This window comes from Lonchura striata, chromosome 7, assembly GCF_050655825.1.
Source record: "Lonchura striata isolate lonStrDom1 chromosome 7, ASM5065582v1, whole genome shotgun sequence".
NCBI lineage: Eukaryota > Metazoa > Chordata > Aves > Passeriformes > Estrildidae > Lonchura > Lonchura striata.
This window is the reverse complement of record NC_140709.1, coordinates 16,440,616-16,461,798: the sequence shown is the minus strand read 5'-3', so window position 1 is coordinate 16,461,798 and position 21,183 is coordinate 16,440,616. Positions and strand designations below refer to the sequence as shown.

Genomic DNA, 21,183 nt, shown 5'->3' with positions numbered 1-21,183 from the left:
ACTTTTTTCATAGCCATGCATGGGGTAAACTCCATCCAACTAAACTTGTGTATCTGTCAAAAAATAATCTTTTGGCTTTTAGCTGCATTTATGGTAAAAGTTGCAATTGTCCAACTTTCTTCTCCATTAAACTATCTTTAAACACGTCCAGGACTGATATTTTAGACTATTAGTAAGCACTTTACTCAAGCCAGAGCCATGTTCTAATAGTAAACTTAGCAGCAGAGTCTAGGTAGCACTGAAATCTTTGTCTGCACATCTGCTTTGTGGGTACCATCACTTTCTTGGAGAGAGTCCTCTCCATCAGGAAATAACTGCTCCTGTAACTCTTGTAAGCCTTCATGTGGCTATTGGGTGTGGTTTGGTTGATTTTTGGTGGTGTTTTTTTGGTTTTCTTTTGTTTTTGTTATTTCTTGGGGGGGGGGGGTTGTTTGTTTTTTAGTTTGCCTTTTGTTTTGTTTGGGTTTTTGTTTGTTTGTTTTGGGTTTTCTTGTTTTCTCCTGTAAGGACTTAGGCATTGTAGGCAGCCATGTTTCAAGGTTAAAAAGGTAATAAATAACTAGTGATCCCTGGTCAGATGTCCCAGTTTCATAGTCATTGCTGGAGGAAGTAGAGAAAAGCAGAAGTTACCATCTCCATAACCTCTTGCTATTCTCATGAGATGCTGTAGGCAGCAAATCCTTTTGCACCATTCCCTTTGTGCTCAGTGGCACATGTGGATGCACTCAACTTAGCCAGAAAAACTGGATTACAATGTGTTGAATGTAAAAGGAGGAAGGTTGCTCATGCAAAGTACCTATTTCACAAGGTGAGCAGAACAGAGACGGGGTGGAGATTTATGGATAGACACTTTCTACAGGCATTGCTATTGTTAAAAACATATGGGCATAAGGGCAAAAAAATTATCCTTTGATAAGCAACAAAGACTCCTGCTAGAAATACAAGGTTCTTAGTCATTATGTTGGCACCTTGAAAGGCTTTTTGTTTGGAAAGGCAAAGTAGTCTTCTTGGCAGCAAAAGGCTGCTGTGCATTACTGTGAGCTCTGTGGTTGGGCCCTTCTGTATCTGAAATTCTGTATTTGTTTATCTCTACAGGCATGGTTAAAATTTGCTCAGCCATTAACTCTGCTTTGAAGTGAGCTGTCAGTATTCATGGGCACGTATAATGCTTGTGACTTGCAATACAGAAACTGCTCACTGATTATTCTGAGTGATGGTTGCTGTGCAGCTCACATTAAATGCAGGAGCCTCATTAATAAAGGATAAATCCTATAAGAAGTAGGCTTTGGCATCTTTACAATTTTGATAAGCTTTAATACAAACCCACTTTTTCAACAAGAGAAAACTGTATTAGAGTTCCATAGATTATCACCAAATCACATTTTTTTCTGCATGTTCTTTTGAAAATTTTGGTTGGTAGTGGGCTCATCAGTACTGTACATTTTGTATCTCCTCTTACATTAATGTATAATGGAATTGAAGTATAGGACATGTTCATGGACCTAAAACTGAAACTAAGAGGCACCAATGCAAGCTGCAATTTTTCCTATTCTTGGGCATTCTTTAATTTTTGAGCCAGGATCAGGTTTTGAGTCTGTATTATCAAAGATTATATTTTATAAATGGATAAACAAAAAAGGAGCTGGAATCAGAAGTGTGTATCTGAAAGAATATGTTACATATGTTAAGATACCTTAAGATGCCTCTCCTCTATTAATACACATATTTGCTGATACACGTGTGGTAAGTAGGATGCTGGTAATTTCAGAATTGCTGATACGTGTTCAGTAAATATGCACTGCATGCTGTTAGTTTCAAAGTGAAACTTCACAACTAAGCATTTCCAAACTGGGACAGTCAGTACATTTATAATAACACACATTTGGAAAGATTGATGGGAACGCAGGGTTCACACCTGCTTCTTGTTTTATTTAAAAAGAGACATACCATCCCACCACATATTTAATTTTAGTTTCAATAGCTTTAGTTTCAATAGCTTTTGCATCAGGCTCACCAGTGGGGAATTTCTGCTTCCCATTCTCTGTGTGGAGACTTTAAAGCTTTGCTCTTCCTGAAAATGAATTATTTCTGGTAACACAGATTTGATTTTGCTACATCTACAGACTCCTCTCTTCCTGGACCTGACTTCGTATTTTTCAAATAGCTCCTACCTTGGCAGCCATGTGCAGTTTCCAGCAAGGGAGAACATTTGTTAATTTGCAGGTGTCTGTTTTTGTTCACTGCATTTCCATTCAATTCTCAGCCTGGCACACCCTCAGCTACTGTGTCCCCAGGAGTACACATTCCTACATGATGGGCACACTGGAAGCATAAAAAACAGACTGGACATTGCATTTCCCATCTTTATGTAAATTTGCTATTTCTTTCCATTAACAATGGCTCTTCCAAGTCTAATCAGAAAAAAAAAAAAAAAAGTTTTTTTTCTTGTAATTTCACAAATAGTTTTTTTAAAAAGGTGGAGCTTGAGGTATACAGCCTGTCCAGGTAAGCATTGAATCAGACAGCGTATAGCTATAACCCTTATTTTAATTCACATAGTTTCTATCAGTTTTCCCTTTTTTCTCTTTTCCTCCTTCAAGCCAGCTGGTTCTCGCCATGTACGTGTTTTTACTTTTGGTTTCTGCAACTTCTGTTGCCGCCCGCGAAATTCTCTCAGCAGCGCTTCCTTGGCACTGCGCAGAGCCGTCCCCTGCTCGCCCATCCCCGGCGGGGGCGCTCAGCCCGCTGCGCTCGGGGACGGTCCGTGGCCCCGCCGCCAGCGGGGACCGCGCATCGCAGCGATGATGTGTATTACTTGTACCACTGAAAATATTTTATTTCCGTGTGTTTGTTAATTTTAGATTGGTCTGTTCACCTTTTGCCTTTTCTTCACTTCTAGCAGTTTAGAAGTTAGGCGTCCCCCTTTTCCCCCAAGTGAGCGTCTAAGATTTTGGGGGTTTTGGGGTTTTTTTCCCTTTTTTTTAGTTGTAACTTTTCTGACCGTGCGACAATTCGACGATCTACTTTTCCAGTGTTTCTTCGGGTTTTCTACCCTTTTTTTTTTTTTAATTCCTTTAATTTTTCCCGTTTAATTCTCCTTTTTTCTCTCTTCCTCCCCGCCTCTCGCCTTCACCCTCACGCTCCCGCTCGCGGCTCCTCGGCCGCGCTCGGGCCGGCCCCGCCTCGCCGCAACCTCGGGGGCCGCTTTCCTCCTGGCAACAAGTGACGCGCGCGGGGCGGCCAATGGGCGGCGCCGGCGGGCGGCGGGCGCGGCCGAGCCCGGCAGCGCGGCCGCTCCGCGCAGCCTGCGCGCCGCGGGGACCATGGCGGGCGCCGCGGGGACCGCGCCGGGCGCCGGGCGCTGCGTGCGCGGCCTCGCCCTCGCCTGGCTCCTGCTGTGCTGCGCGGCCCGCCGCCACCCCGCCGGTAAGCCGGGCGAAGGGGGAGGCGGGGCGCGGGAGCGCCGCGGGCGCGGAGGGTCCTTGAGCGCCCCGACGGGCGGCTGGGCGGGTCAGGGGCGGTGTGACGGGCCTTCCGCCCCGGCGGTCCCTCGGGCGCTGCGCTCGGTGGCGAAGTCCAACCGCGCGGAAACAACCTGGGAAACTTAGGAAGCGAAGAAGGCAGGAAAAAGCCCCGCACCTCCCTGTCGGACCGTGCGCGTGGCCTGGGGGTCGCGAAAGCCGCCGCCGGCCGCGCTGCCACGTTCGGTGCCCGCGGAGCCGGGGCCGGGCCGCGGCCTTTGGCCTGACAGCTCGGCGGCAGCACCGCCGGGCCGGGCAGCGCCCGGCAGCGCGCCCGCCGCCGCTGCGAGGCGGAGGAGGCTGGCCGTACCCCACGGGAAGCAGGTGGAAAAGTTTCACGTTGAGCAAATTCTTGTAAGCCACGGCCGCTAGCCTAGTCTGAGCTTACGGGAAACAGGCTGAGCTCTGCGCTACGTTGCGCCTCACGTATTTTTTATATGCTGTGATAGTAACAGGCTCAGGTTGGTAGCTGAAGATGTCACTAAAACTTCATGGCCAGAGCAATTGAACTGGAGTAATCATTAAGAAATCGCTGCCAGACAGATTTGGTGAGAAAACATCAGCAGTTTTTCCCGGGGAAATTTTAAAAAGTGATTTTCCACTCGGCATCAGCGTGAGGGTTGTGGAGGAAGAAGTGAAAGAAGATGTGAGAAGGGGCTAAAAAGTTGTTGCAAGAAATAAAGAAGAGGAAGAAATCCATGAGGGAAGAATAAGAAGCAAAAGCAGATATAGCGCTGGAAAAGCACAGAGTTAAAGAATAACATAAAAAGTTATTAAAGTTATATATAACATAAAAGGTTGTTAAAGTGTCTTAGTAGGATGAAAGGGACAGTTGGCTGAAGTTAGTGTGCTACTTTAAAAAATTTACTGTAGTAGATGTGTGATTACAGATTTCTTCTTTATAGTGTGATCAGCTAGGCACTATTTAAATACTGTTTGGCACTTACACAGTGGAAAATTTATGGGTATACTGGGAGGTAGTGGTAAAATTCACTGCATTAACATCACTGGATATTTTCCTTCCCATTCAGCCAAACCTATTAGTAAGTCATGACAGAAAAACACAGTAGGAATGTGATTGACAGTGCATTACTATTAAATACAAAATACTGCTCAGCAAATTCCTTATTTAAGCAGCAGAATAATAGCCTTGTGGGTCTGAGACAGCCACGGTCCATTTCAGCCTGATTAGTGAAAGTTCTGCACTGTGGAGCCATCTTTTTTGTGGCATATAAATAGTTTTAGGGCATTTTTTTCATGGTTTGCTTGTAAGAAGTGTTCTTTTACTGAGAGAGAGGCATTGGCTTTTATTAGTAGGGTGATCCATATAGTTTTTAAATGGTATACTGTGTTTTATCAACTTTAATTTTTCTCTTCAATCACAAACTAAGGCAGAACTGAAAATGTAACTCATCACAACTGAAAATGAAACTAGGGTTCCTATATAATTTAAAAAATTACACTCCTAATCTGTTGTGTGCTGTCTTTCGTGGGATACTCATTCTAAAACTTTTTCCTCAAAGTAGTGCTAGTTAACCTAGTAATATGGCAGTTGCAACCACAAACTGGTTCAAAATGTAAACCTCACATGCTGTGTATCATATATGAAAAAAAGTACTTAGTAAGTACTTATTAATTATATTTTATGGTGTCTGTTTTGTGTGTTTGTGTTTGCAGATAGGCATGAAGACAAGATTCTTTACACAGTAAGCTGGCAAATTGATCAGGGGCTGATGCAATCAGTATATGTTAAATGTAGAGGAAGAATTCTTATCACTAGAATTGGACCTAGAAGTCTCATTTTGTGTCTCCTCATTTTATAAAGACTTGGAAAGAGCTCTTTTTTCACAGTAGTTAAGACTCACTAAAGAGCAGGAAAATGCACTGAATGTGGCCTCTACAAAAGAGGTGGTTTTACATATGAGCAGCAGTTGTGGTACTTACCTGAAAGCATTTCTCAGAATGTGATTACCCTGTTAAAAATGATCTTCCTGTGAAAAGTATACCAAATCATAGCCATATGTTTGTTCTTATACAGGCAATGATGCTTTTACCATTCGCCATGACAAACAGAACAAGTGCATACAAGTTAAAAACTCACAGCTAGTCATAGATGACTGCAGGGACACGAGTGAATATTTATGGAAATGGGTATCCCAGAATCGCCTCTTTCACTTGGGGTCCAAGCAGTGCCTGGGTCTTGATATATTCACCAAATCAGTGTCTCGCCTGAAAATGGTTGATTGTAACTCAGAATTAATGCTGTGGTGGCGATGTGCTGATGCTTCCATCGTTGGTGCATCTCAGTACAAAGTAACTATCAAGAATAACTATGTGACTGCAAGCATAAATGCAACTGACCAGTGGAAAAGCAACGATTCCTCCAGTGATATCTGTCAGTATCCCTACCATGGTAAGTTTGCACTTTGAAGATTTTTTTTTAGTTGTTAAGGGCTTTTTGAGTATGTCTTTGCCAATAAGTTCTTAAAATAGGCAATAGAATGTTGTGCTGTAGAGAGAAACTTTAAAGGTTTTTAATAAGAAATAACAGCAACTGCAGAAGTTGTGTTACTGAGTGGTTTTCTTAGCAGATTTAATTCCCCCCTGCCGCATATTTAATTATGAAATACTAACCATCTTCTATCAGAACTGACACTGCCCTCCTCACCGTAATGAGCAATTTTCTGTTAGCAGGGTTTGAGGATGTTTTCTTTGCAGGTAGGCTATACAGTCAAATTCAGAGCATGCTGCCAGCTCACAGCCTGCTGGACTGTGAGCTTTGGTATGGTAGTGTGTGCACTTACCATGGAAGCCAGTCTTGTCTCAAATCTCATGCTTGCTGGAAGAAGTGGTGAAAATGTGCTTTACCTTTACTTCTGGATGTGTTGATTATTAAGAATCCTTGTTCTGTAGGACTTTGCAAAACACCTGGATTTCAATAGGGCAATTAACTATCCGTAACTTACCAGGATGGGGAGACAAGTTTCTGCTGTTTCTCAGAAGAAAATTTACAGAAAAATACTTCTCAATGTATTTTTTTTTCAGCTCTGGCATTGTTGTATATTATCTGTAACAAGAAGACCACAAGTGTCATTTGCATGCATTAGGTTAACTAAATGTACAGGCAGTAACACTGATTTGCTGTACTTTCCGTGTCTAAGCAAGGGGGATGTATTTACTTGTTTTACTTCTTTTTTTTTTTTTTTTTTTCCCACAGAAGTTTATACCAAAGATGGCAACTCTTACGGCAAACCCTGTGAGTTCCCCTTTCTGTATAACAAGGTGTGGCATCATGACTGCATTCAGGATGAAACTCACACGGGTGGGAAATGGTGCGCCACTTCTGAAGATTATTCTCGCGATGGAAAATGGGGAATCTGCTTACAGCCAGGCACGTTGGGTTTCTAAATAGACATCCTAAAAGCATTCTGTCACTTCTCTGATGTACAGCTCCATCTTTGTGTGGCTTTTAAACTGTTTAAAAGCTTTTCTGTTGCAGCATTGGCTTAAACTGCAAGTATTAGTGATGACCAATATAAAAATCAATAGACCCTCAGTATTATATTCAAAATACTTTCTTTTGAAACTTTGATAATGTTTCTCTAGAGTTTTAACTACAAATACCTTCTGCCTCTTTTAAACAGAGGATGGTTGTCATGATATCTGGGAACATGATCCAGGGGCTGAAAATTGCTACCAGTTTAATACACAGTCTGCTCTTTCTTGGAAGGAAGCTTACATTTCCTGTCAAAGGCAAGGAGGAGATTTGCTTAGCATCCAAAATGCATCTGAATTAAGTTACATACAAGGTAGGTGTAATTATTCACATGTGAATACTGGGAAGCTTTTATAAAGTGGAGGCAGCACTTTATTTTCTGTCCTAAATCTCTGGGTCAAAAACTGATTGTACTTTAAATATTGTGGCTTTCACTTGCACAGCAAAACCTAGGTGCTAATCTCATTTTAGGGAGTTATTTAAATTTATCTGTATGATTTCATTATAGCAGTTAAATGTTGTTCTTATTGTTAGTGAGGAATATCCCCAAAATCTTATATACAGGCCAGAGTCATAGCTGGTGTTTTAGCAATATGTTATCTCTTGCTATGGAATTGTCCTCCCTGCTGTTCAGTCTTGACCTGGAGAAATTATCCAAGTGCCTTTGGGATTATAAAACCAAAGGAGAAACATCTGAAGACACTGGGAGGGAAGGCTTTATTTTTAAGATTAATTTCTTCTCTGTTCAAGAAAGTTAGCATGTCCAATTATAGTCAAAATCTTTCTTTACTGAAATGCATGCAATTTCAATTTAAAGGAGACCAATAAAGGATGAGCATTTTATACAAATTGTTTTCTTTAAAAAAATATCTCTAGGCAAGGATGACATTGCTGAGATCTTCTGGATTGGCTTAAATCAACTTGATGTTTCTGGTGGGTGGCAGTGGTCAGATCACAAACCTTTGAATTTTCTCAACTGGCATCCAGGTACTGTCTTTTCTGGTGATATTGACAATATTCTCAACAGTAACTAGTATTACTTATTTTCCATCTTATTCCACTTCCAGAGACATCTTTTCCTCCTAGCCAGCAAATATTTTTATTATCATTTTATGTTTACATCTGATTAGGTTAATAAATCTCTAAAAAGGTAAAACTTAAACAGCATTTTTGAAGTCCATTTTAGTAAAGTATTCACAGCTTTCCTAGCTGCTAAATTTCTCCTCACACTGACAGAATGACACTGATTTCCCTCAAATATTCTGATTGTGTTTGCACAAGGACTGATGTTACTTAGAAGCTTAACTTGGATTTTTAAATTTCAAGGTTGCCTAAATTTGTTTCAAGGTGAGGATGAAATAATTATAAAACCCTTGAAAAACCTTTTTAATTACTCCAAAGATGCTGGTAAGATGAGTGAGAGTATTTGGAATTTCCAGGATGAATTTGTAATGTTCTCACAAATATTTTATGCATCTATATCTGTAAGAGAATCCCAGAGTAATAGTCATAAGAAATATTGAAGCTAATGTCATTCAAGCTGAATTTGAGCTTTTTAAAGTGGAATACTCTTTTTTGTTTTAGTTTCTAGAATAATGCTGCAACTGGAATTCTGTGAAAAGTTGAGAAGTAGTTTCTGTTACTTCTTTGATAATTTTGCTAAGAAATTTCCATGGGATTTTCCAAGTGCACTCTCTCTTGTTGAAAGGTTAAGAACTTTGCTGCTTTTACTGTTGACTGCATCTTCTTATAGAGCTGTGACCACTCTCTAAGACTGTAATGCAGAGCTTGAGGCCAGACTATCCTGAGATACAATGGCATACTTTAGCCTGCAGTCAAGGCAGACATATTCATGTCTGCTCCTCTTGTTAAAGTACTTTCTGGTGCCTTACAGGAATTTTGATACCTGCAAGTTGAGCCCATTACTTTTCCTTTCTCTTTACCCATCTGAAAAGACCCTGTCCTGGTCCTGCTGTTCTCTTTCATGGACAACCGAGATTTACCCTGAGCCTTTTTTCTGTGAGCCTGAACTAAGCCAGGACAAGGGAGCTGAGGTGCTGCTCTGTGTAGGTCACAGCTTGGGTTTGCATTGAGGCTCAAAGAAAAAGAAAGTCAATTGGAAAGGGGCTCCAAGGGAAGTTGAAGACTGCAAAAAAAGAGTTGCTTTCTGTTCTGTTTCAAATCTGGGGCCTCATCTAAGGTTTCTGTTACAGTAAAGGTTATGGTTAGCATTGAAGAACTGTGTTTGGAGTGAGGGTGGAATGGGACTGCCAAAGGAAACTGAGGGCTGCGAAAATGGCTCTCTCTGAGATATTTTTAGTCTGGGAAAGTGCTCAGCCAGGGTTTCTTTTATTGTAAATAGAACATTCCTCCTGGTTCTATGATTAAACATTGTAAAAGAAGTCAAGATTCCTAGATTCTGAAACTTTCTCTCAGAAAAAACATTCTGTGGGACCTGTGCTAGGCCAGCTGCCCTCAGTTGATGCAAATTATGTTCTTCAAATACAAGAGGCTGTACTATCCAAAGAGTGTTATTCTTGTATTGAAAACCAGTAGTTACTGCCTTACTGTGTGATAACCTAACGTGTGCTGTGATGTTTTTATTCATTCCTGTCTATAGATATGCAGAGTTTATCTCCACTGGATGGGAAGAGTTGTGTGGTGATAAATGCTACTTCTGGTCAGTGGCAGAGTTACCACTGTGGGACCGAACTTCCATATGCTTGCAAGAAGTCACTCAGTGAAGTTTCAGGCGCTCCAGGTAGGACAGTTTTGCACTTTGTATGTTAATACAAGTATAATGTTCACTTATGGAGTCATTCTTCTCCCTCCCAAGGCTTTTCAGGCATCTCTGCCAAAACATTTTCACAACAGCTTTGGTTTTTTAGCAGAGCAGAAGTAAACTCTGTTTCTTCAGTGTCAAGATGATGCATCACAAACAGTTTTCATTTTTTGCAGCTTTTTCATTCACACATAAAGCATTTTGCAGCAGTCCTGCCCTTTTCATCGCATTTTCCTCCATGGCTTGTGCCTACTTTTCATGTATTACTGGCAGTCTGGAACTGGCAGTTGCACTCCAAACACTTTCACCTTTGCTTTAAGCTTATTTCTCTTCACTTTTGATGTGTGTTGACATAAAATGGGACTTACCTGGGTCTTGGATCAAACTGTTGAATTCAAATAGAACTAGTCGGGTAATCTTACTGTCCTCTGAAACCAGGCCAAGGACTGAAAATCAGAGTGCAAGAGTTGGTACTTTGCTCAGTGTGTAATCTTTACTGGACCCATAAGAGCTCTTATAAGACAATAATTCCTTTATCACTACCTAAACACAAACAGAAGCCTTCAGTGTTTACAGTGACAATGGCCATGCTTTTGGCCATTTATGTACACCTGAATGTCCCACCCTTCCCATGCCCATGACCATTTCTATATATGCTTTGGCCTTACCCAGTTCCCAGCAAAAACTTTTATTAAAAGGTAATTGTCCCTGAATGACAGGGAGGTCTGGAGGACAAAGAGTGTGGTGTCTCTGGCTAAGGCATGTTCTCTCCAGCTTCCTCTGGAGAGGTGTGTGCATTTGAAGAAGAAACAGTAATCAGTTTAAATTTAACTGAACTGGTTCAGATTTCCCAGTGCTACTCTGAAAGCTAGTTGTCAGTTAACAATTTTTGTCTGTTCTCTGGCTCCTCAGTGGGGTATGTAGAGTTATTACCAGTGTTTATATAGTGTTTTATTCATTTAAAAAACAAAATTCCTGTGGTTGGAGTATTTTATAGTGTGTTCTGAACCAGAAAGGCTATTATATACCTTTTCAGCATCCATTAAAACTAGTTAGAATTCTTGAATATCTTGAGAAGAAAAAAATATTTCAAACCAGGCATTTGTTGAGTTGCATGTTTCTTTCCTGCAATGAATCAATTTGATTTGTCTTCTGTTGCTTTTGAAATCTTCTTATAATTACTTTTGAATTTTCTCTAAGACCAGCTTAATGTAATGCAGTCCTGCCTTTTGCTTTCACTCTCGCTAACTTCTTTCTCCTTCTGCCTACTTTATTGCCCCAAAATATTACAAGTTCTCCTAATGCTGCATTGAAGTCTGTTTGTTTGAGTAAGCTGTGACCCTTTCTTACATGAGCCCTGAAGGGACGTGAGCACGTTCTGATTGCTGCCTTCTGGCTATTTTCAAGGTGCTGCTGGCTTTAAAGCCAACCCCTTGCACTATTCATTTCTCTTCGTTATTAGAGTTTTGGAGACACGTGGATACTCGCTGTGATCCGGGCTGGCTCCCCCACGATGGCTTTTGCTACATGCTGATAAACACCCAGGCACCTTGGAGTTCAGCAGATGAGTTGTGCAAAGCAAATAACAGTGACCTCATCAGCATTCACTCATTAGCAGATGTTGAACTGGTTGTTACAAAGCTTCTTAATGGTGAGTTGGGGTAGTTGTAAAGGTCAAGCATCAAGTGCTGCACACTATAAATTACAAACTGCTTTCCATGCTTTAGCGTACTGTTGTCATAACCACTAGCTTTTAAGTGTGGGTGTTAAGCTCTTACTCAGGCTAGTGTTGAATGTTGTTGTGCAGATCTAAGCCTCCTGTGTTAGGACTTGTTCTGGTTCAGTCTATTAATTTATTTATTTCCTGGGCTAACCTACTGCTAGTTTTGTAATACTTTATGCTTAATTTGCTTGTTCAAAGAGAATAGTAGATAGCTGGGTAATTTTTTTTTACTGCTGAGTCATTGAACTAATAAATAGTATAGCTAGTGTTTGATGTATACAGTCTAAATTTGGTTTAGGGTTTTTTTGCTTGTTTGTGGTTGGGTTTTTTCCCTATTTCTTCCTTCTCTGTTAAGCTTACTCATAGTCACGTGAGTATAAGTTAAGAAACAAGATAACAAACATATGGTCTTTTCTCACTATAAGAAAAATATCACTATACTGCTGCACAGTATTTTTCACTTCTGTGCAATATGATAAATTTAATTTTGCTGATAACACATTGCTTTCCTGTTAGTTTGAATATTATATTGAAATTAAAATGTCCTAATTTTAAATTACAGATGCTGAAGAGGAAATGTGGATGGGTCTCAGGAGTGACGATGTGCCAGCCTTGTTCAAGTGGTCAGATGATTCACCTGTGGTTTTTACCTACTGGGATCAGAATGAACCAAAAGTTCCCTTTAACAGCACTCCTAACTGTGTGTCTTATTCGGGCAAGGTAGGAATACAGTGTGGAGTTTGGTTGTTGGTTTGTATTTTTTCATCATATTAGAGGCAGCATTGGTGTGTGTGGAAGTCAAGGAGGGGGACAAAACAGATAGCTGATCTTATTTCTGCAATAATCTTTAAAATACATTTTTCTACAAGCAAATTTCTTAAAATTATTTAGCTAGAACTTCATGGCTGTGTACTGCAAAGAATGGAAATTACTCCCAGCTCTGAGACTACCACATTGTTGGCCAGACAGCTGGCCTTGTCACTCTGTATTTTAGGTTACTGCATGTCTCTGGCAGAAAGGTAGGAAGGAAGGGATATCTTCAGGGTTCAGTCATCTCCCAGAACAATTTGGGTCTGTGGATGGAATGTTCTAAAACAGGTATTGGTGAAGGAAGGAGGACACTAAGAGTGGGAAGCAGGCTGTGTGCAGCATCCTGCAGATTCATTAGGAAAGTGGAGCACCCATTTGCCTGCTGTGCCAGCAGCCTGGCACTGGAGCTTGTGCTCAGCTCCTCTGAGCTACTTCCACATTAAGCTGAGCACACCTCCTGCACCCATTCCCTTCCTCATCTCAGAGAGTTGGCACCACCCTGGCCTTTTCTTTCCTTTCTGGATGTGATCCAGAATCCTCCCATCCCCATGTGTGTCAGCTTTCTCTCTTCCTTCCAAACATGTAACTGTGCATATAATCCAGGGCATCCAACCCAATATCTATACTAGAGGAATTTTGGCTTTCTTGGCGATGGAAACAGCCCGTGCAAACACAGAAATTCAAAGACTGTTAGAATTTAAAATACGTCTTTTTCCTTCCATTCTTACAGCTGGGACAATGGAGTGTCAAGTCCTGTGAAGAAAAATTGAAATATGTTTGCAAGAAAAAAGGAGAGATTTTGAATGAAACAAAATCAGATAAAAGCTGTTCATTGGAAGAGGTAATAGGAAGCCTCTATTTCTTTTATTGTCATGTGGCTCAGAAACCTGCTTGAAATCACTTACTTCCTCTACTTCCATTTCTTTCTCATCTGTTCAGTAAAGTCTGTGAAACTTTTCATCTGAAGAAGTACATATAGCATATAGCATAAACCAAATTTCACATTCTCCTAAGCAGGCACAGGATGTAGTATTAGTATCTCTATTGATGAAAGTATTAATGAGCCTGGACCCAGGAAAGGTTGTGTTTTATTTGTTTATTTAAAAGAAATTGATTTTATTAGAAATGTTATTGATAAAACCATTTGTTCTGTTGTTTTTGCTCAAATTATGTTTTAAAATTTAGGATAAGCAATTTGCAACATAAAGATATGCAGGGATTTTTAACTGGGATTAGGTTTGTTGCACTTCACTGGCTCTCATTTTTGTTCTAGGACTTGAATAAAAGTGGGGGCTGTTTATTTAAGCTGTAAGATGTCGTACTGTAAAAAAAACAAAGCTTTTGTCTTTTGAGCTAGCCTGGGATGGTATTGCTAGCTACTTCAGAGTTACTTGCTTCATTTTTGTGTGGCATATTGCTTGCAACAGGAAAGATGTTGACCCCTTATCTTTCTTTCTATGTGACCTTTTTACTCTGTCTTTTCAGAGACCTCCAGCATGTAGAGTTACAGCTTTCTGTGCTGTTCAGACACCAGTGGCACTGCTAGGCTAGAAAAGAGTTAATACATTAATGTTTCTTGAAATTTCAGTGTAAATATGGGGAAAAATGTTTGAATAATAGAAAAGTTTAGTAAGCTCACACATTTTCAGTATCAAGTATTTTTTTCAGGAGTAATGAAACACTGGTGTATGCCTTCCTAGTATTCTTGTGTTTGAATCCTTGCGTTGGTGGAACAGCATGAAAACTTCTATTGTTTTGAATAGGACTGGGCTATTGCCCTTGTGTTTCTGTCTGTAAATGCAATAGTGGTCAGAAGACTCTCCCCTGACAAGCTAAAACAGTGGTGTATTTTATTCCTGTGGCTGCATTATTTTTTACAACTGTGAATCTGAGAGTTGATGATAGTGGACCTTGTGTGTGACACAGTGCATTTCTTTCTTGTATATGCTGTGCCAGCTTGTGGGCACCAGGCAGTGTTGGCAATGATTTATTTTCTCCTGTATGTAATGCCTAAATTAAGTTGTTTTGTATAAATGTGGTTTTTGTTTGCTAACCAGGGATGGGAGAGACATGGAAACTACTGTTACAGGATTGATAAAATGGAAGTTTCATTTGGAGCCCAGTGCAATCTTACAGTGATGAACAGGTAAAGCACATTTGTAATTTGTGAGCAGGTTTAACATCACAATCCTGGAGATAAAATCAGAGATTAAAACTGCTGTGTGATAACTAATGGTTTATAAATAAAAAGTAGAGAGAGAATTGTTTTTGCCAAGAACTACAAATGTGTGACAATGGTAAACTTGCAATGTGAAGCCTTCTTGGAAGTATGAAAATTCCCAGCCTGATGACCCCATTTGAATATGGGACTGCCTGGATGACTGCTTGACTCAATACTCATGTAATATCTCTGGTTTTTAAATTATCTCAGAAGTTTTCTATCTTTCAAATATTGACTACGATTAATCTGTGAATTTTCAGATTTGAACAAGAATTTATTAACAGTCTAATTAGAAAGTACACAAAAGTTGAAGAAAAGTACTTCTGGACTGGTTTGCAGGATATTAGCCAGTCAGGAATATATTCCTGGGGTGCAGTGAATGGGGAAGCACCTGAAGCTGTGACATACACTAACTGGAATTCCATGCAACCAGGTAAATTTGAAAACGAAAAACATATAAAAATACTGTCCTTTTACATTGAGCAAGCACTGGAGTGCCATGTTACAGAACTCCAAGCATGCAATAAAGTAGTAATTCACAATTATGTGAGGGCTTTTTTGGAAACCAGCCAATGGTTTTAAATGTGGTTTTGGTGGCTTTAATTTTAGAGTTTTCAGGAGGATGTGTGGCCATGTCCAGTGGAAATTCTCTTGGAAAGTGGGAAACTAAGGATTGTAAAACCACTAAAGCATTTTCTGTCTGCAAAAAATATATTGGGAAGCCCAAGGAGCCAGAAGTTCTCCCAAAGCCAACTGATCCCTGTCCCCCTGGGTGGCATAATGGATCTGGCCTTGCCTGCTACAAGGTAAAATGTTATTCCTGTTCAATGTTAATTGCTCATTACTGTCTTGGAGGAAGTGAGTGATCAGCCATTTTGTGAGCATAGCTGCTCTTGAGGGCATTTTAAAGGTGTTCCTCACCAGGAGAGGGAATTGGTGTTAATTCAGATTTGCTGCCTGTAGATACTGTCCTGCATCATCCTCTGCCATTCCTGGAGGTGCATTGTGTCTTTTTCTGGGGGCAGCTGTCTGGGGCTTCAGCACTGGCCCTGTACTGCTGTCTAAGGAGCCTGATGCTGTTGGAGGGTGCTGTGCCTGTGCCCTCCCTGCTGCTCTCAGGCATGCACAAACACATGAATAGGGAAAGAAAGCATCACCTTCCCTTGCCCTTTTTCCTTTCTGTACACTAAGAGTACAGATAGAGAAGTAGGATTTTCTCTGGTGTGAATGTGGATATATAAAAACATTCAGCCTCAGTTGTATTTTACTGTTTTGAAGCAAACAGTGAAAGCAAGCAGCTGTGCTATTTAGCTGGAATGGCTTAAACAAAATTTTTCTTAGAGATGCAGATTTTTTTCCCTCCTATTAAAAATTAAATCAAGTTAAAACTGAGACTGTTCATTGGTCTCATTATTTTTTGACTCAGTGTCTGCAATGAACTGTTTCTTGTAAACAGCTCATGTAGCAGAGTGGGGAAACCCAGCTTGAATAACAAGGGTGTAGGCAAGCATCCCAAAGGGATAGGTCTTTGCTGCTGTGCAGCATAGCTGTCCCATAGCTGATGGACATGACAGCTGGCCCTGGCAGATTCTCCACAACTGCTGTTGACCAAATGCAGCGTGTCTGTGCAGAGAGATGCAGCTGATGGGAATTGTCTTGGACTAAAACCAAGGGGATCAAGTGGATGTGTTAGCTGAGGTGTATGAGCCAAACTTGAACCTCAGATGCCTACAGGTTTCCAAGGGGGTGCCAAAGAACTTTATTCATGCACAGCACTTAAATGAGCCTGGTTTAAGTGAACATTAGGCTTTATAGTTCACCATAAATTTAAAAGAGCCAACATCGCTTAAAACTTATAACTTGACTTGCAGTTATGGAATGAGCTGACTGGTGGTTTCTAAAGTCTTTCTGGTAAAGAAAAACAGAGAAAGTCTGTCATGTGGAATATGTTGTGTTTGAAACAAATTTTGTCAGCTAAACTTCAGAGTCTGGCTGTTGTCAAGCAAACTGAAAGAAAAATTGTTAAGAAGTCAAGTTCTTTTCCTATAACTGGAAATACCAGTTATTAAATCTCAGGTGGCCATATTTTAGTAGAACAGGAGCGTTTTAAAAATACTGCCCCATTTTCTGCTCTGATGTTTGGCTGTTGTGAAGTTCTTCCACAGTGAAAGAGTGCTGCGAACCAGGACTTGGGAAGAGGCAGAAAGGTTCTGTGAAGCCCTTGGAGGCCATCTGCCCAGTTTTAGCCACTCAGAAGAAATCAAGGCACTTCATTCTATCCTGAGAAAAATGATCAGGTAACGAACTAGCCATGTTCTAAAACTTTGATTCTGCAGTGGCTCGCAAATGCTGCTGCTGACCACAAATGGCAAATGTGAGATAGTGTGTGGCACCTGTGCTTCCCAGAGAACAGTTAGATGTGGCATTTGAACTGCCTTGCTGGAAAATATCACAGGAGTACAGCTTGGGCAAATATTTCACATTGCTAAAGGCAGCACAGGAAGAGAAGCTTATGTAATGGAAGATACTCAAAACTCAAGTCTAGGTCTGTTGTTACAATAAATTATTTCTTCTCTGTGTTGAATTTTGGCACACTAGATGGTAAATGTACCTACTCTTTACTGGTACATTCTTTAGAGAGGAGTTATTATTTCAGTTTTTCAGATATGTCTCATTTTTATTCATGAAATGCTTCCTGACTAAACTGGGTGCTAGCTTTGGAAAATGTGAATAATGTAGTGTCCAGCAATCTGGTTGGCACATATCCTATTTGGCATAGCTGCACTAACACTATATGGGCATTAGATGGTTGTGCTCAGTGTTCTGGTATCAACAGATTAAATGCTAAATAATTTATGAGTTTAAAGCTTTATTTTTAATGAAATGAACTGTCACTGCAAAGCTTTATTAGGCACTGGTGTGATGTCAGATCCTTGTGTAATATGTTTTTTTTTTGATTGACAGTCTGTTTTTTAAGAACTTTTGCCTGCTTAAATTCAAATGCTGCCAGTTATGTGATGTAATTTTTTTCATCAACAAACTAAATCAGGATTATTGCAGAAGCTGACAGCATACAACACTGTGATTAAATTTTTAAACTTGATGACTGAAGAGGTGCCTTCTTGAGAAACCAGTGAACTTTCTTTAGAAATGCACAAGTCATGAAAATTACTCAGTGTTTATGTTAATAAGAGACAAAACCAAACTTGTATGCTCTATATATAGATAGTTTAGCTTGTATAAAAGCCACTTGTGATTCCTTTGCTAAACTGGCTGAAGTCCCACAATAAAAATCAGTGCACAAATTATTTCTAGCTGCAGACCTTATTAGATGGTTTTGCAATTACAAATTTTGTTTTAGTGCACCTAATCTACGATGAAATGTGAATAGAGAAGTAACATTTTATTTTCGTAGAAGTACTTGGAACTGCTTTTCAGCTTGGAGACTGAGGTAATAATTATGTTTTCTATTAGGAGTTTAAAGGTGGAGACTTCTGTCTTTCCAGGAAGTCAGTTGACACACAATGCTCCTGCATAGTTCAGAAATTTCAAACTTAGACTGAAAGATGATAAGTCCCAGTATTTCAATATTACTCCAGGAGAACTCAAAATGAGGGTCCATACATAGAGCCTGGTTGAAATTGACTCTGCAGTCAGTGCTGGAGCAACTGCTCATATCATATATAACTGAAAACACAGTATTTTCATCTGGGATAACCCCTTTCTCAGCACTTCAGAACATTCTGAACTGAAATACTACATAGTTGATATTGCCTGAGGTATTTTAAATAATGTTTGTTTAGATAACGTGAAGAATTGTTGAAGATAGTTAGGCTTTTAAATTACTCTGAGGTGTTGATTACATACATATTTTGGAGGTCAGATGTCAAGGGTAGTTAATCTAAAAATCAAGCTCATTTGAAACAGCAAACCATGTGAATTATTTCACCAAATACAAATACTTTAGCTAACTGGGAGAAATCATGCTAAGGTGATACTAGATATGATTAGCTGCTGGAGTGTGCTGGCATGCACTTTGTTCGTATTCTCTGTATTTACTCAGTGCAAACTCCAAACTAAAGCATTCATTCAGTGCATTCATTTCAGCTTGGGGAAGGAGCCACACCTCGACTCTCTTGGTTTCAGGTTTTTTCCTCTTGCACAGTTCTCTGGTGACTCATTGAGAATTGTTTGTTTTTAAATGCTAGCAAGAGTCATTTTGGTTCACCAGGAAAAGGGCAGCTTGCCTAGTCCATTCTGTTCTTTACTCAGATTCCACCTTAGAGTCAAATAAGAGCCAGAATTGCTCCAGCCAAGTCAGGCTATTGCCATTGAGAAGGAATAGAATTTGCCTGCCAGCCTTCCCTGTGTAGAAGAAATAGGAGATAACCTCTTTTGGCTTTAAGAGACGTGATACAGGCACAACAGATCTGTTCAGCTACTTGCATTCTTTTCAGACTCTGTGTGTGAGCATTCTGTATCTTCTAACTGGCAGCAATGCTGGACACAGGAGGAGAAATAGCTTGGCCTGGTTAGAAGTAGCATTTCAGCGAGGACACCTTACTGGAAAGAAATGCAGGTTGCCTTTTATATGAACAGCTCTGCTGCTGTAATTGTTTTGAGTCTAGAAAGCCTCACAAACGCTTGAGCTTGAAAGAAAATAATCACCTTAACAGAATGGCCAAAACAGCAATAAAGCTGAGATGCAAGTGGTAGTAAGCATGTTCATTCAGCTTCTCTTTTCTTCCACTCAAGAGCAGGTGATCAGCAGGACATGATTTAGCTAGTGCAGCAGCCTGTTACAGCAGGGAGGACAAGGTGGCTCAATGGGCTTCATGCAGAGTTTTAGGCCAGCACTGCCTAAGATTAAATAATGCCTTAAATTGCACCTTTAAGGAGTTGGCCCAGATGTATACTTTGCCTCTTGTCAAAAACTAGGTTGAACTACAAGATCTAAAAGTTACACTTAGGCTCTTAATCTTATGTTGGAACTGTTATAAAGAATAGAGAGAATAATTTTCTATTTTGGCAGTTAGAATTTGATCAGAAAAATTACAGGTTAATAGTCCCTTCACAATCTGAATTGTATTTATTAGCTCCTGTAGTATTTGACTTTTATGAATGTTTAGCTCTGTGTAAAAGAGAAACCAGCAGTATTCTGCAGGGATTGCTAGAGATGTAGGGTCTTTCAGTGTCAGTGTGGAGTCCATTGTAAAGCACAAATTGCATGTATTTTTTTAGTTTAAAAGTCATGATACTTTAGATTTTTAGAGACAGTTCCAGGCATGTAGCTCAAAGAATACCCTGTCACTGATAAATCCATTTTGGTATCAGTCCACAGGATGAACTTTAATGCTTTGCAATGAGGAGACAGATACTTGAAGCACTAGCAAATTCCTTGCTGCAAGCTTAATTGCTATAGAGAGTCTTAATTTATCTTTGTCTTAAATGGCTGGTGGAATTCTTTCCTGTGATGAGATGACAGTATAATTTCAGAAGGTTATCAGAAGGCTTTACTGAAGCTTAAAAGTATTGTCAAGTGTAGAGTAGCAGTTACTAAATTACTCATGTCTGAACAATTCCAAAAAGGAGCAAAAGAGGTACATTAATGTGTAAGAGCCCAGTCATCTGAAAACATTGTTCTGTTTGCAGGCTAGTAATTGTAAATTGGGAGATAAGCTGGAGAAATTCTTGACCTGGCACACTTCCTGTTTTTAATTTCTTTATTACACAATAGCCAAATACAAATTGAAGGAGTTTGGAAAAATTGCTCTAGAGCATAAGGTAATTACTGCAAATCTGCAAATCGTTTCAAAGTGAGTGTCTCAAATTTTCTTTTTAGTAGATATTCCTTTGTGGTGCTCAGCTGCTTAAACTGCACTAAGTCTGTTGGTGACAATTAGGAGGGGATCTCTGCCTCTAAATTGGAAGAACAGCCACAGAAAAATGAGCTCCTAAAGGCAAATAGTCAAAAGTCACTTAACTGCTTGACAGCTGTGAATGTTTGGCTCACAGTTTTCTCTCTGCAGTGATATGGGGCATTTAAGCTCTTTAAAGGCTCCTTAGTTGTATAATTGAAAGACTAAAGATTGATCAGTATGATAAAATCACACTAGAGTGATCACACTATCTCACCAATGTCAGAAAACTATTACTGGAGTTGAGATCAAAGAACAAAAAAATTAGATCTGTTGATGGCTGATAGTTTTCCTCTTAAAGGAAACTTTACCAGGTACTGTTGCCCTTCTTAGATTTCACATACTTAACTCACAAACCCTGGGTTAAGCTGTTTCTTGGTTATGCACCATCAGTGTTTTCAGACTGTTCAGAATCTTTGTGGTGATACATGTGGAAAGCTAGTGGCAAAGCCTGATTCTGAGTCCATCCCTCCAGATAACAAAGTCATTTCCATAAATTTTTCAAGTTCTGGCCTCAAATCAGAGTTTGTCAGCGCTGCCTTCTGGGGAGCCTTTTACGAACTCTGACCTCTGCTGGTCAAATGTCTATGTCCAGTTTTGAGCTTAAATTATTTTTGAGTTGTGGTTCCGTCAGATGTGATGTTCTTTGTGTTCAAATCACTTGTCTTCTTGCAGATTTGGTCTCCTAAAATATTATAAAGAATAATTGTAT

The 21,183-nt window shown here is 40.0% G+C and overlaps 1 protein-coding gene across 2 annotated transcripts in view; it reads left to right on the top strand.

Moving 5' to 3' along the window:
- The first annotated feature begins 3,287 nt into the window (after positions 1-3,287).
- LY75 (lymphocyte antigen 75) overlaps positions 3,288-21,183 on the top strand; it is a 43,094-nt gene continuing 25,198 nt past the window's right edge. The window contains exons 1-13 of one of the 2 annotated variants that reach the window (XM_021526308.2): positions 3,288-3,426; positions 5,560-5,934; positions 6,739-6,912; positions 7,166-7,330; positions 7,894-8,004; positions 9,638-9,778; positions 11,262-11,450; positions 12,085-12,242; positions 13,063-13,173; positions 14,390-14,478; positions 14,814-14,986; positions 15,163-15,359; positions 16,708-16,850. In XM_021526308.2, the coding sequence (XP_021381983.2) occupies positions 3,324-3,426; positions 5,560-5,934; positions 6,739-6,912; positions 7,166-7,330; positions 7,894-8,004; positions 9,638-9,778; positions 11,262-11,450; positions 12,085-12,242; positions 13,063-13,173; positions 14,390-14,478; positions 14,814-14,986; positions 15,163-15,359; positions 16,708-16,850 (2,129 nt within the window). In that variant the 5' untranslated portion in view covers positions 3,288-3,323. Of the gene's footprint in view, positions 3,427-5,559; positions 5,935-6,738; positions 6,913-7,165; positions 7,331-7,893; positions 8,005-9,637; positions 9,779-11,206; positions 11,451-12,084; positions 12,243-13,062; positions 13,174-14,389; positions 14,479-14,813; positions 14,987-15,162; positions 15,360-16,707; positions 16,851-21,183 lie in introns of those variants that run through there. The other variant, XM_085585033.1, reaches the window with a different exon arrangement.